The sequence below is a fragment of the Phalaenopsis equestris genome, unplaced genomic scaffold (genome assembly GCF_001263595.1).
Source record: "Phalaenopsis equestris unplaced genomic scaffold, ASM126359v1 Scaffold000878, whole genome shotgun sequence".
NCBI classification, from domain to species: Eukaryota; Viridiplantae; Streptophyta; class Magnoliopsida; order Asparagales; family Orchidaceae; genus Phalaenopsis; species Phalaenopsis equestris.
The window spans coordinates 407,443-424,087 of record NW_018165318.1 but is presented as its reverse complement, the minus strand read 5'-3'; the positions used below and the strand labels follow the sequence as shown (position 1 = coordinate 424,087).

Sequence of the window (16,645 nt, the reverse complement as noted above, 5' to 3'; positions counted from 1 at the left end):
CAATTTGTTTGGATAATCAGCTGTGTTGTAGCCGTTTCTGACAAAAAAAATTATGTCCTTATAGATATAAATTAGTTCAATAAGTGTAGTTTTCAATAAGTGTAGTATGAAACATACATACATTGATAAAACTCAATTTCAGTGCGTTTATGGAAGTAAACTCCAAATTCTGGAAATCAAGGCTCGAGGGTAGTTTGTTATTATGTCATAAACCTGGTCATACGAAAAAAACATGTCAAAAGTTGCTCAAATATAATCTGAAGGGTTCCATATCACAGTCAGTTCACTTGTCATTGCTTATGGGCCTCCCAAAATTAGAAGGCTTCATGAGATAGCTAGAGATCTTTTATTTCAAACTAATATACCTAAAAAGTTCCTGATTGATGCAGTGTCTACTGCATATTTTTTTATTAATAAGATGTATTCTACTAATTTACAGAACCGAATACCCGACCAAGCTCTATTTCCAACCAACTCTCTATTTTCCATTAAACCACGTATATTTGAGAATACGTGCTTTGTTTGTGACACTCATCCACATGTTTTTAAATTGGGCCTTAATAGTGTGTTTAGGGTGATTGCTGATTTTGAAACAAGCAGCTATGAAGATGTTTCTTGATGAAGGAGCTTTACATTCACTATCAGAAAGTTGTTATTGGTGTAGCAGTCAATTTGTTTGGATAATCAGCTGTGTTGTAGCCGTTTCTGACAAAAAAATTTATGTCCTTATAGATATAAATTAGTTCAATAAGTGTAGTTTTCAAAATAATTATAGCAGAATAACATAAACAACTTCAACAATACAAAACACACGTCATTAGTTCAATTTCCTAAATACGTCAACTTTAAGACAACACTATTTGTATAAAATCATAATACAAAAAAAATTAATATTATAATGTTCTCTTTCAAGTTTAGACGATCAAATCTTCGAAATAACTTTTGATGCATAACATCTATCCTAACTTGGTCACTATATGGAGTGCACTCCTCAATATCATCAACATAAGGAAAAGATATGCAATCTTCACGTGTTCAATTCCGAGACAACAATAAAACCTCTTCCTATAACTATATTCGCTTCTTGATATGTATTCAGAACACTGCGTACCATAATTACAGTACAGAACTTTTGAAGCACTGAAAGACCTCAAACTCATTTTTCTTGAGATTGTAATATGTTATGCTTAATCGACAAATTAGACTGCATATGAAATAGAACAACAACAAAAAAATTTAAAATTCATAATATATGCGTATATATATTTAAAAATAGGACAACAACCCTTTATCCCACTAAATGGGATCGGCTGCATGAATCCTTTTTTCTCCATTGCATCCTATTGAATGTCATATTTTCATTTAATTCTAATAAATTAAGATCATTTTTATACAATATGCCCAAGGTTTTTTAGGTCTACCTCTGCATTTTCTAACATAAGTCGAATCTAAAACCTCTACTCTCCTAATTGGATCATTATCTCCTAATTGGATCATTCCTAATTGGATCATTAGATGGTCGACGTTTAAGGTGACCAAACCATCTAAGACGACTCTTTCTAATTTTGTTCGCCGCAGGAGCTACACCAACCCTATCACGGATATGTTCATTTCACATTTTGTCGTAAAGTATAAAACCACTCATCCAACTAAGTATTCTCATCTCGACAATACTTAACTTAATTTTATGCTTCTCTTTTAATTTTATGCTTCTCTTTTAAAGTCTTTTAAAGGCCAACACTCTGCGCCATAGAGCATTGCAGGTCTCACCAATATCTTATAAAAATTTTCCTTTTAGATGAAGCGGTACTTTTCTATCACACATAGGCCTGAAGCGTTCACACCATCACTTTGAACAAATTGATTTCTACTAATAACATCCCCATCTATATCACCATCACTTTGAACTATAGAACCGAGATATGTAATTTTCACATTGTTTGACTAATTTACACATATATTTTACATCTTTTTAATATGTAATTTATTATAAAGACTAAAAGTAAATTTTTTAGTGTCATAGTTTATTCTCTTAGACTCCCTGTGGGTTATTTTATATTTTTCCAGTTATTTAAGCTTTTACATTAAACTAATTTTTATAACATAACTTCTTTTATTTTATCTTTTCTTGCACATTTTTATTCCACTGACAACTTTTATTTAATTTTTTTTTATTCTCCAATTACAACTTTTCTCACTTATTTGATAATGTTTGTTACATTATCCAACATAGAATTTGTTTCTTCATGAATATCCCAAATCTCGATATCTAGATGTTTACTCATAAAAATAATTTTATTTATCTTTTAGATGCCCTCATTCACTTCTATGATAATAGATCCTAGTATTTTTTTTTATTTTACAACTCTTCTTCGTAAAATCCAAAACTAATAATCGATGTTGGGTATTTAAATTCTCAATTAGAGAGACATTATAATTTTTATATTCCCGACGATCTTTTTTCTCATAAGAAAATAATTAATTTGTGTTTTATTAGACTCATTCTTGTAATTAATAATATGCTCATCTCTTCTCTTGAATAAAATATTAACAATAACAAAATCATATGCTAAAGCAAAATTTAATATGACAATATCTTCTTCATTCATCACTCCAAAATCAATGCCACCATGAATATTTCTAAAATCTTCTACCACTCTATCAATATGTCCATTTAAATCTCCTCTAATAAAATTTTTTTCTTCAAAAGATATCATTTGCATTAATTCTTCTAAATCATTCCATATTTTTTTCTTTAAAACATATATCTAAACCTACTCGAGGAGTATAAGTGCTTATAATATTAAAAATCTTAGTACCAACAACAATGTTAAAGGCTATAATTTTATATCCAATTTTATTAATTTTTATAACATTATCTTTCAAGCTCTTATCTGTAATTACACCTGCACCATTTCTAGTGTGGCTTTTACCTGAATACTAAAGTTTGAGACATAAGCCACCAATCTCCTTAGCATTTTTTCCAACCCATTTAGTTTCTAGAATACATATGATATGTATCTTTCTATGAATCATAATATCAACTAATTTCACTAATTTATTTGTGAGAGTACTTGTATTCCAAGACCCAATCCTAATATTAGTTTCATTGACTAGCTTTTTTACCCGCATGCGTTCGTAATTTGAGAACACTTGCTTATTTGATACTACACTTGGACACCGGTGTAACGACCTTGCACATTTTTCAATGTATTCAAGTCATATAGTGTGTTATTTCCAAGGGACGCCATAGCATTTACACAATGATTAAAAGGATTCATGTCATAATTTTTTCGATAAATTTTATGTTGGCTTTCGATTACCTAACGCAACCCTCGAATTTTCATATTCGGGACTTGGGACACGACAATGACAGTGTTTAAATAATATGGAATGCAAAATCAAAATAATGTGGAATGCACACCTTAAAATTGAAGATCATATTCTAGAAATTCATCAACATGGGACCAAAACGAAAGGAAAACAACGAGATGCATACATGTGATTCGATGGGAGGAAGATAGGCGAGAAAAGCCGCTCACTGATATGCCACATAAAACTTTAACACATGTTGCTCGCAGAGGAGATGGGAGAGAAGTCTCAAAGACCAAAAGTATTATCACTGATAAAACAAAAAAATAATAAAAAAGTTAAAGGGCGACAGTGTAATTTACCAATTTCGTTGCTGTCCGTTGCATGGAACCTAGCTTTGCCCCGTCGTTGGCAAAAATCCCATTTTGTGAATGTTATTTTAAGAAAAGCAGCAAAAATGCGGGCTCTTAAACACCTCCTAACATGCTTTTCAAAATGGAAAGCGACTGAAAAGCCACCCAAACAAGTTTTAAGTCATTAAAGATGTGCATTTTAAGATACTCTCATTTGATAAAAAGCTATCAATATTTTTCTCCTCCCTTAAATAGGTATATGGTCTCTGCCAATGTCACCTTATATGGAGAAACCCCATTTATTATTGACTCATTGCTATCTAAATCCTCACAAGACTTTGATAGTTGTTAATATATTACATCATCAGTTCAACTCCACTTCCACCACTAGTGCCTGAGCCTAAACAACCTATCAGGAATGTTTACTTGAAAAGACTTCGTCCCCCTAATCCTAGTCTGACACCAATATCCTTTTGTACAGGACATCCTTCTCTTGGTGACCTTGATTTACATATCGTTCTCTGAAGAAGTTAACGTAATTTGTCCATCTTATTTCCTCTTGTGTTAACTATGTTCAATTATCTTTTGTTTCTTGCTTGTTTGTTGTTTCCCTTGACTCAGTTGAGGTCTTGAGATATGTTCAACAAACCCTATCACATTCTTGGTGAAGGGTAGCGATGCTTGATGAAATGAATGCTTTAATTGAAAATGGAACTTGGAAACTGGTTGAATTGCCCTTTGGTAAGAAGGTTGTTAGTTGTAAATGGGTCCTTGCATTTAAGTTTCATTTTGATGAATCTGTAGATCGTCTCAATGCTCTGTTGGTTGCTAAGGGCTATAACCAACTTTATGGGATTGACTATTTAGGCACGTTCTCTCTGATAGCTAAGTTGACTTAAGTTCGCCTCTTTCTATCCTTGCCTATAATGAATAATTGGCCCCTACACCAGATTGATGTGAAGAATACATTTCTGCATGGCGACCTTTTAAAAGAGGTATAAATGGAGCAACCTCTTGAGTTTGTTGCTTAGAGAGAGTCTAGGAAAGTATATCTTCTATAAAAATCATTATCTGAATTAAAGCAAAGCCCCAGACATGATTTAGAAGATTTAGTCAAGCAATAAAAGAGTTTAAGATGCAGTAGAGTAAAAAGCAATTTGCTTTTGGGATCATTCTATTTGTGGTGTTCGTTGATGACATTATTATCACTGAAAACGATGTGCATGGAATTTATCATTGAAGTCACTTCTTCAAAATTAGTTCAACAATAAAGATATGGGTTCCTTGAAGTACTTGAGCATTGAGGTTTCAAAGAGCAAGAATTGTATTTTTTTTATCTCAACAGAAATATGTTTTAGATTTGTTAGCATAAAATAAATTAGTGGACAAACAATATAGTACTTTGATGCTTCTGAATCAAAATTTATTAAGGATAGAGAACATTTTAATGATCCTGAAGGATATAGAAAGTTAGTGGGAAAAATTAAACTACCTCACAATGTTACATATTTAGTTAGCACTATAAGTCAGTTCATATTTTCCCCCACAATCCATCATTGGTCAGCGCCAGAATATTTACTATGTTCCCTCAAAGGAGCTCTTGGTAAATGGATTCTATATCATAATCAAATAATGAATGCTTCTTTGAAGTAGATTGGGGAAGTTCCAAGATTGATTGAAGATCCATTACTAGATATTGTGTTTTTTTATAGTAATTTAGTTTCATGGAAGAGTAAGAAACACAATGTAGCATCACGATCAAGTGTGGAATCTGAGTATTGAGTAACGACACAAATTTCGAGTGAATTGATGTGGGTCTCTCAATTCCCGGCTGAAATGATTTTTAAGGTGACAGTTTCAAAAAAGTTGTGGTGTGATAACTAAGATGCATTTTATATTGATTCAAACCTTATCTTTTTATGAACAAACTAAGCACAAGTATTTATGTTGACCTCTTTCGGTCAAGGTGTAGTTTTTCCCCTCCTTAATAACCTAGGATCTAGCCGTAGGACCTTTCTGTCGACTACTCCTAGAAAACTAGTGAAGGAGCCCTCCCCATTAGCAATTCTGGACTTTTCCCCGCTGACAGTTTTTGGCGACTCCGTTGGGGATGAGCTTCTCTCTCCATTTAAATCAGGAAATATTATCTTCATACATCGGTAATACGTCCATGGCCCTCTTGGACCAAATTACCCTTCTTCCGTTGATATGCTTCACCCATTTCTTTCTTGGGAAAGTACGATTAACTTTTTTCGGACTTCAGTATCATCTGTTCAACCACTTTGGACAGAGAGGTTCAGGAGGCCATTAAGGACTTTTGATCTTTTATGTGGGGTCAGACCCCCAATACGTGTGTTGGTGGACTAGTTCCACTTGGGCCTTGTGTGCTGCGAAGTCGGTCCAGCACTGGGTCCTAAGAATTTACTCTCCTTTTTGTGTCATTTCGAGTTCGATTCGCTATTTCGCAAGTTGAACCAGATTGTGTCGCGCTGTGCTTACTTGTTGATTTTCTTTTTACTTTCGGGTCATTTTTCCCTTCATACATTTTTTCACTAAAATCTTCATCGATTAAATAAAATTTACCCGGTTTACAGATCTACCTCCGTCAATTTGTAGTGCTCGCACTATGATTACGAGACATTGGCCAAGTAACTAACCCTAGGGTTTTCTCTTTTGAAGTTCTCGCGATGGTGTTCCCAACGCTCACCTTTTCCTGCAACTTGCCAACGGACAGTAGCGCCCGTAACGTCGCTCCCACCATCAAGTTTGGGGCAGGATTCGAGGATCTCGAAGTCATTCTCGGGAAAGCCCCGTTCGTTGTAGTGAAGGTCGCCACCCCCAAAGTTCAGGAACCTTCTGCTGAGTTCAACCTGAATTGTCTACAGGATTTCCCTTCTTACAAGAAGGAAAAGACTACCGCCACTTTGAAATCTACTAAGCCTGGCTTTCCCAGTACTACTAAGGGAAAAGAGGTTATGACTGTCGACAGTCCAACTGAGGAGTTCGCCGTCCCACCGTCAGTGTTCGAACTTGGGTCGAGTTCGAAAGTTGCGTCGTTAACACGGTCACAAAGGAGAAATCGTAGCCGAAAAATTCGCAAGACTGCTGAAGTTCAGACTTATGAAGATATGACTGTTAATGTAATTCCTGATCAAGCGGAATCAGAATTTTTGGATACCTCTCCGCTTTTGCAAGGGAGTAGGTTTCACCCCTTAGTAAATACCGATGGACATGAAAGTATCTGTAAGATAGTCGCTGCTTTACCGTCACCTCATGGACATGGTGGAAAGAGGAAGAAGTCTACTCCTCTCACCAGAGTCAGCACAGTGTTTCAGAAACTAGCCGCCAAAGAGGGTTGCTTAGTTAGTGAGTTGCTTAAACGAATGGGATGTGCAGTATCCCCTCGCATGAAGAAAGAAATACTAAAGGATGTCAGATCTGCTAAAGGATTACCTCCTCGTATTCCCGTCAAGTTCCGCTTGGGGAACATAATTGACACTATCGTAAGGACTGGGTCCGCAGGCCGTCGATAGGTTAAGTCACGGCTGGGTCCGAGAGTTCCACCAATCACCGATCATAAAGATGTTCTTAAGACCTCAAAAGAAAGGATAAGCAGGTTGCCTAGTGCTGTAGCTGGTCTCCACCACGGGGAGCATGCCTCTCTTCGACACGCTGATGTTTCTGTTGAGACACCCCGTTTCAAAACATCGCCATCAAGGAAAGAGGTATGGATACCCAGGGTTGTTGCACCAATACAAGCTAGTGAGCCTATGAGTCGGAATTGTAATATAAAACAGAAAGCTGAAGTACCCAGCATGATAACATCAACAACAGTTGAAAAAGGTGCACAAATAGAAGATCCTCAACATAGGCCTTCAGACCTCAAGGTGATACGAGGGGCAATAATTGAGAAAAAGGTCGAAAGACTCAGGGCCGAAATTTCAGAACTAGCCCGAGGACGCGGAATTTCCGTTGATGATGAAGATAAAAACTCTGAAGAATACCTTGAAGAAAACTGTATGGATATTAATGTCATCGAAACCAGAGCAGTTACATCTGCGCGCGGCGCTCAACCCCCTACTGAAGAGAACGTCGTAGATGAGCTGCGTATGACTCCCTTCCTGAGAGATGAGGAAATCAACCAAATGAAGAATAAAATGGAAGAAATGACCACTGTCATGACTGCTATGGCCGCAGCCCAGGGACAATCTCAACCACCACAATTAGCTTCTTCAGAAGTTAATCAACCGGAAATTATACAGATTGTAGATGAGAGAAGGGAAGGCGCCTCAGCTAACAGAGATGATCTACAAAAGAGGGACTCTACTCAAAGCATCATACCAGAAAAGGACTTTAAGCAAATGGTCGAGCAAGTTCAGGAGGCCTTAGCCTAATCTAAGGGTGGTGCATTGATTTTAAAGGGTAGACCCTACCCGGAGGAATTCGATGTCGTACCCTACCCTAAGGGTTTCGTGACATCGAACTTTAAGATATTCAACGGGATTGGAAACCCCAGACAACACATAGCACATTTCCGAGCCAGCTGTGGTAGGAGAAAATGAATCTTTACTCTTCCGACAGTTTTTCAGCAGTTTATCAGGGATAGCTTTTGATTGGTATGCCAAATTACCTAATGGATCAGTAAAGACTTTCTTCGACTTGGAACAATTGTTCATGAAGAGATTCGCCGGAACGCAGCACCATGTTTCTATAGGAGATCTCGTGATAGAGAAGCAAAAACCTAACGAGACTCTAGTAGATTATATTTTGAGGTGGAGAAACCTTAGTATGAAATGTGAACCTCAGCTACAAGAACATCATACGATTGAGATCCTACTCAAAAGTATTCATGGGCGAATAGCTTTCATGCTTAAGGGACTCACCATCAAATCCTTTGAAAAGCTGCTCAGCAAAGCCAGTAATCTGCAAGAAGAGGCCAAGCATATGGATTCTCATGAGAAGACAGAAAAGTCCAAGACAACCAGGATATTCGAAAAAAAATCTGGGGTAGTGACAACAGTTGACAAGAGAAAACAACCAATAAAGATATATGCAGAGGATTTCCGTCGGGATTCTCAGCCACCATCGCAACATAACCAACAGCAGCAGACGCGACAGTATGGTCAACCTGCCCAACGACCACGTCAGGAAGGGTCATACCGAGCAGAGAATAAGCAAACATCTTTGGCAGAACGACAGAAAATGATATATTCCTTCAAAGATGAAGCAGTACCCAAAATATTTAAGAGTCTAATGAAGAAGTCCGAATTCAGATTACCAGCTCCAAAGAGGCCAGAGGAGGTCAATAAGAAGGATCAATCAACCCAATTATTGTATCACAGAATGCTCGGACACACTATAGAGGATTGTTTCGTCTTCAAGGATTGGCTCGAGAGGAACCTTAAAGAAGAGAATATAATGATCCCGAAAGAATATTTAAAAGAACCTGAAAGGAGTTCTGTAAATATGATTTCAGCTGAGACAATCACTCCAATAAGGTTGTACTCAGAAAAAGATGAATGGACTACAATTTGGAACAAATCGTCCAAAAAGATATTAAATCAGATTCAGATCGTTTGGACCGCTTCAGCACAAGCCTCCATTCAGACTGTTCAGCCCAAGTTGGAGATTTTACCAAATAAACCACTACAACCTGAGAAGAGAGAAAAGAGCGACGTCATGAAGACTGGTAGGGGTCGCCTCTGCTAGATTAGTTGTCTCAAATTTGGAGGAAAAAAATCCTCGAACCCTTGACCATGTATGATTATCTTTTTGCTCCTCCGGGGTATTATGAATATAGTGATGATGATTTCGGCTACGTTTTAACTGTTTCTGGTAATAGCGTAACTGATTTTGGTCACTCTAGTTTCGATCTCGATTCCCAAACCGATCCTCAAATCGTACTTAAGTCTGATAAACCCGTTAGCCAGATTGGTAAGGATGTCAACGATACCGGATATGACAGTTCGGGAAATGACGAACCAGTCCTTGAATATAAAGGAATACCGATCGCCATCAACTGTGATTCATCCGATTCAGAATCTACACTTGAGGAATCAACCACAGTGTCAGAAGAGATAACCGAAGTATATTTAAGAAGAGGAAAAGTGTTACCCTCAGGGACGGCTTTAATGGAAAAAAGAAAACAAGCAGTTACTTCAAGCGAACCACCTCCAACGATGGAAGAAACAAATGCTCGAGAGGAAACTAGAAGTTCAAGCAAAGTGGATTACAACGTACTAGCGAACCACCTAAATTTCGACTCTCATCTTGAGATTGATACCTAAATTTCAATTCTCATTTTCGGATCAATACCTAAATTATGATTCCTATCTTTCGAGGTCGATACCTAAATTTCGACTCTCATCATGAGATTGATACCTAAATTTCAATTCTCATTTTCGAATCAATACCTAAATTCTGGTTCCTATCTTCCGAGGTCGATACCTAAATTTCGACTCTCTTCCTGGGAATTGATACCTAAATTTCAATTCTCATTTTCGAATCAGTACATAAATTCAGATTCCTACCTTTCGAGGTCGATACCTAAATTTCGACTCTCTCTTCCAGGAATTGATACCTAAATTTCAATTCTCCTTTTGAATCAGTACCTAAATTCTGATTCTTATCTTCCGATGTCAATACCTAAATTTCAACTCTCATCCTGAGATTGATAGTTAAATTTCAATTATCATTTTTGAATCAGTACCTAAATTCTGATTCCTATCTTCCGATGTCGATACTTAAATTTCGACTCTCTTCTTGGGAATTGATACCTAAATTTCAATTTTCATTTTCGAATCAGTACCTGAATTCTGATTCCTATCTTCCTTGGTCGATACCTAAATTTCGACTCTCATCCTGAGATTGATACCTAAATTTCGACTCTCATCCTGAGATTGATACCTAAATTTCGACTCTCATCCTGAGATTGATACCTAAATTTCGACTCTCATCCTGAGATTGATACCTAAATTTCGACTCTCATCCTGAGATTGATACCTAAATTTCGACTCTCATCCTGAGATTGATACCTAAATTTCAATTCTCATTTTCGAATCAGTACCTAAATTCTGATTCCTATCTTCCGAGGTCGATACCTAAATTTCGACTCTCTTCCTGGGAATTGATACCTAAATTTCAATTTTTATTTTCGAATCAGTACCTAAATTCTGATTCCTATCTTCCGATGTCGATACTTAAATTTCGACTCTCTTCTTGGGAATTGATACCTAAATTTCAATTTTCATTTTCGAATCAGTACCTGAATTCTGATTCCTATCTTCCTTGGTCGATACCTAAATTTCGACTCTCTTCCTGGGAATTGATACCTAAATTTCAATTTTCATTTTTGAATCAGTACCTAAATTCTGATCCCTACCTTTCGAGGTCGATACCTAAATTTCGACTCGCTCTTCTTGAATTGATACCTAAATTTCAATTCTCTTTTTGAATCAGTACCTAAATTTTGATTCCTATCTTTCGAGATCGGTACCTAAATTCCAACTCTCCTTTTCAAGATCAATTTCTAAACTTCGAATTCCCACCTTGGGGCCAGCATCTAAATGCTAATTCCCATCCTCGACAAGTGTTGGAAATTTGGTGACTTCAAATCCACTCTCCATTCCACGGCGAGAGTTCCTGATCACCAATTTTAAAGTCGAATGATCATTGGCTAATTCCCCAACGGAAACAATTAGCACTCGATTCTACGCTTCTTTCTAAGCCTGTTGGCTTGAAAACCTGTATTGGTCCCGTTGATTACGTCGGTCAACGCGCGGTGTGCTCGCCCAGCACACCACACCTATTGGGGGTTCGTTTGTTGACCTCGCTTTCGGTCAAGGTGTAGTTTTCCCCTCCTTAATAGCCTAGGATCTAGTCGTAGGACTTTTCTGTCGACTACTCCTAGAAAACTAGTGAAGGAGCCCTCCCCGTTAGCAATTCTGAACTTTTCCCTGCCGACAACACATTAATACTATTTTCTGCTATTTGCTAATGATTTTTTGCTAGTTTTTGCAATTTTCTGCTAGTGATTCATTTTCTGCTAATGATAATTGGTTGCCATTTTTGAAATTTTCTGGTATTTGCTAATAATTTTTTTCAATTATTTTCTGCTATTTGCTAATGATCGTTGGTTGCAATTTTTATATTATCGAGAAACAGTATTTTCTGTTGTAGGGGCATTTACATAAATAACACATATTTGCAACTTGTATGTATTTTCATATTCTTTTAGATTGTCAGTTCTTGCAGGTTTACTAAAATTTGAGCAAGTAAAGGGGAAAGAAGTTTTTATTTGATGTCGTTGCAGGAATTGAAAACATATTTGAGCAAGTATTGGGCATTTACATACATATCACAAAATTCTTATATATTTACAATTCTCGACACCTAAATGTAAGAAATATGTCTGATTTAATTTACATATATAACACATAATTCCCAAGCTTTACATACATAGCACAGAATTCTTATATATTTACATATGTTTTTGACCATAGAATTCTTATATATTTACATACCGCACAATTCATTTATGCGAAGCTTGGGTTTTAAACATTTCTATTATTTAAACATTTTTAAGGTTTTAATCTACTAAAAATTTACTAAATATGGGTTGTCATAATAAAAAGTTAACCATATATATGAAAGTTAAATGCATATATGAAACAGTTAACTATATATATGAAACAATTTTATTAAACAAGGGCAGAATTGTCATTTTTCTAGAAACAGCTACTTTGCAGCTGTTTTCACACAGCTGCACCAAACAGACAGCCAGCTTCCCAAACAGACAGCCAGCTTCCCTGCAGCTGCTTCCCCGCAGCAGCTTCCTGGGGCAGCACAGCTGCAGCTGAAAAGTTGGGAAGCTGCAGCTGCGCCAAACAGAGCCTAAGATAGATTGTCATTTTGTTCATAAAAAGATTTAACAAAATTTGATTTCTAAAGCTCGTACTAGGGAACAATTAACAGACATCTTTACAAAGGACCTTAATGGAGCTAGGGTTACTTGTAACAAGTTGTGCATGACAAATATCCATGCTCTAGCTTGCGGGGGAGTGTTATGAAAATTATTTCACCTAATATTTGTATATCAAGAAGCTTAATATTAGGTAACCAAATAAGAGGAAATTTATATACTATATCTTTTCTATATTAGAGATATTCATAATCTATAGAGATAGGAGTATATTTAAATATGCAATTCAATTGTGAAATAAGAAGAAAGAAAGTTTTCCCATTACATTAACAAAAAATGATTTAGGAACATCAAGGCCTGAACCAGCGATAATGGATTCAAGGATCTTCGGAAAGTTATCTGCCAGCAGCCGTAATAAGTGTTTTAAAACAATATTATCCATTCCAACAATAGCGCAAAAAAAGCAACCATATTCAACATTACTTGCCAGGAAAGAGAAAAAAAGAAAGAACAAGGCATTAAAGAAACAAAATTTTAGAAATTAGAATAATCTTACTTGTAAGCATACTTAGGTATGCCGGACACCGACATCACACCTTTTCTTTTAGGTCCCTCAATCCACAATGAAACGCTGCTCTCTTCTGGAATTCTCGGGGATTCCTGGCCGATTGTTGAGTCCGATAGTACTGTACATGTATCCACTCCATTAGTTCGGATAGGTACGGTGGAAGCCCTCCTTGAGCTGCTATTTCCAAGCTGAGGATGCCTTTTCCTCAACCAATTGCAGAACAAAGCAACTGTTGCCAAAAGAATCCCGATCACAACGCCAACTGTGACCCCTACAACCAGTCCCCACGACACTCCTTTCATCCCCTTAAACCATCCACAGCCTTAGAAACCAGACAACCTCTCCATTGATATACCTGAGAAACCAACGCATTTCTGAATTCAACAGTGCAATTTCAATTCAGAAAAGAATCTATTCTTGCAAGTATCGAAAAAAGGTTAGACAGAATTATGGTACCGCTCATCAGCCAAGAAGTTCTAGAGAAAAATTGTCAACTAGTTTAGGTCAAATATCGGCTACTTGAGGACAAGAATACTATCTTCTAAAATAACAGTGAAGATATTTGTGCCAAAAAGCCGCCTCAGTGAAACGAACAAAACCTCCACCACTCTTCCAGCTCAATCTAACTTTCATGGACTAAATCAAAGTTTCAATTCTTGAAAGGGACAAATAGTTAGAATAATCAAAACTTTGCAGCCATCAGACAGACGGCAAGGATGAAATTGTGAAATAGCGACAAGGCTCATTGAATAACCAACAACATTCGAAACGCATTCAAAACATGCCTATCTTAGAACAAAATTATCAAACAGGGAATTCAACCCAAAATCTCTGCACAAAAAAAACTGATGGCTCAGCAACCCTAATTAATGGGCCAGCTAGAAGGACAAAATGCAGTGTTAGAAACGGCAAAAAATCAGAAGATCGATCACCTCTGCAAGCAATTGGAGGCCGCGAATGGCTCCGATCGGAGTGCGAGCTTGAAGGAGAAGATTTCCTTGATCGAATCAAGTGTGAGAATTCAAGGAGGAGAGAGAAGAAGCGGAAGGGAGGGAAATAAATGATCAAAAACACAGAATATAAGTTATTCGAGACGTGCATGACCCCCACGATCAGATCACCAGCCCCGCATACTATAGTTGAAGAAAAACATAATAATGTGAAGGTGGACTCCTTCCGACTCTAGACGTAATATTTTCTTCTCATAATTATAAGTTACATGAGATATGTGTAACTCGACTTGCCATTCATGACGTGTTGCACCGAATTAGGGTTGTTAATGAGTCCATTTCGTGCTGAGTCAGGGCCGGCTCAGAACCGGGTAATGAATTGAATTTGGATCAAAATTGATTCATGATTCATTATATTTGATTTCGAGCCAGCCTCAAAATTGAATCAAGCTTGATCCAGCTTGAAATCAAAATGAGCGGACTCAAATTTGAGTTTTTTTTATCCGTTCCAGCTTGAAATCAAAAATAAATACCTCAAATTGAGTTATTTGGATCCGTTTCAGCTCTAAATAGGCTAGTTGCTCCTATAAAAATAAATCGAGCTAATTTCGAGCTAGTTCGGGCCGATTCTTATATTGCTTAAAATTGGCTCAAAAAAATTTAATTCAGAGTTTTAACTTATAGCTCGGCTATTTATTTTGATCTGAGCTAAAATTCAAATTAATTTTGAAGAGCTCATATCACGGAAATAATTATAAATAAATTTAAATTGTGTAGGCAGGTTTGTTGGCTCAAAAGGATTCTGTTTCCTTAAAAGTTATTAAAAATTTTCGCAATGTTCATTTTTCCAGCCGTTAAATGTCAATTTTGTAAGTTATAAATGGAATAATATATATATTTTTTTTTTTGCCAAAAAAAAAACAGAGGTTAAGAAGAATGTGAGGCTTATAATATTACGTTAAAAAGTAGAAAAAAATATTGCATTCTGAGATTGGATATGAAATGTCATATATCATACGGGAATAAATATTACGTCCGGACTTCGGACGTAGAAATACATTTAGAGTCTAATGAAATCAAGCCACGTGGAGGGGATATAAAAAAATTTAGTTTTAGCATAAGAGAATATTCCCTAGTTTTATTCCGCGTTATTCAGGTATTATTGTGGTGATATTTATGTCTTATTATGTTCTGGGAATATTCCCAGTGTTATAATAACACAATAACACATCAATACCTCCACAATAACACCTGAATAATGCGGGAAGAATATTTTTCTGTGTTACCAAGCCAGATCACAAGAAAACGAGTTCTTTTTTCTGTCAACTTCACGTGAAGGTGATTCATTGGACTTCGGAGCGGAGGAGAAAACACCCTCCATATAGCGGTCCGTATATTTTTTTCTAAAATGAAAGGGTGGACGAACTTTCGTTGATTGTTAGGTGCAAGTAGTGTTAAGCTGGTGCTGTAACGCTTTAGCCCACATTTTTAATTTGGAAAGATTCGTTAACTGTAATTTTAATAAATTTGTCAGCTGAAATGGGAAGATTTACATGCATACCACTCAATTCTGATGTATTTACAGAACTTACAACCAAATATCAATTTTTATATAAATGTCGTTTTCTCTATGCATGAGAAAGGTTTTTTTTTTAACTTTTGTAAAAGTTAAAATATGATATTTTTAATGTGGTATGAAAATTTTGAGTGGTGTAAATATAAAATTAAAATTTAGGGGGCGGATATGTAAATACAAAAGAATTGGTTGGTATATTGATGTAAGAGAATCTGAATGATATAAATATAAAAAAGTGAAATTTAGTTGTTAAATATATAAAAACATCATAATTGAATTGCATTTATATAAATCTAATTTAAGGTGGTCCCGGCCTATATTTTCCTTTTTAAATGAAAATATAGTCAAATCTCAAATGAATCAAATGTACGTGTTCATTTGCCCAAAAAGCGAACAAGAAAAAAAAAAGGTCCCGCAGAGCATTTTGTGGGAATTTTATAAGCACCATTACATGGCCATTTAGCGTCTCGCTTTGGAAATGCACGATAAATGCTTGCAGGCTCTTGTTTTTTCTTTGCTTTAGCTATCACAAGGATTGAGCATTCTTCTTGGGCCTCAAGGCACTAGCAAATTGGGATAGGAAGAGCTTCTTCAACTCTGTGAAACATGTGACTACCCCCACGAGCAATCCATCGAACCAACTTAGAGTGGTTGACCTTAGCGTCTGAAGAACAGCTTGCACTTGAGGGCATTTGAAATCTTCAATATGTAGATAGACGATTTGAAAGACGTGCGGTGGTCGTTGGGATTTGATCTTCATTTGTAAGTTTCCAGGACTGGCATTTTGAACTTCTCCGGGGGTTCAACTCCGGAGACCTATAGGGAAAAAATGTTCTCTGGTTGTTTATGTGCCTCAGTCCGCATCAGTCGGTTCATTTCCTCCACAGGAGCCGATCCAGCACTATCCTAGTATAGTCCCTCATCGGGCTTTTTATACAGGTAGATTCCCCTCATTCCGTTGTTGTT

At 36.5% G+C, this 16,645-nt stretch overlaps 1 protein-coding gene across 3 annotated transcripts in view; it reads right to left on the bottom strand.

Annotated features, from left to right (window-relative positions):
- Positions 1-14,303, bottom strand: part of LOC110032075 (calcium/calmodulin-regulated receptor-like kinase 1) — a 34,919-nt gene extending 20,616 nt beyond the window's left edge. The window contains exons 1-3 of one of the 3 annotated variants that reach the window (XM_020735590.1): positions 14,086-14,303; positions 13,610-13,808; positions 13,142-13,508 (exon numbers count right to left, since the gene is read on the bottom strand). In XM_020735590.1, the coding sequence (XP_020591249.1) occupies positions 13,142-13,455 (314 nt within the window). In that variant the 5' untranslated portion in view covers positions 13,456-13,508; positions 13,610-13,808; positions 14,086-14,303. The remainder of the gene's footprint in view (positions 1-13,141; positions 13,509-13,609; positions 13,809-14,085) is intronic. The other 2 variants (XM_020735589.1, XM_020735591.1) reach the window with 2 other exon arrangements.
- Between the last annotated feature and the right edge of the window lie 2,342 nt (positions 14,304-16,645).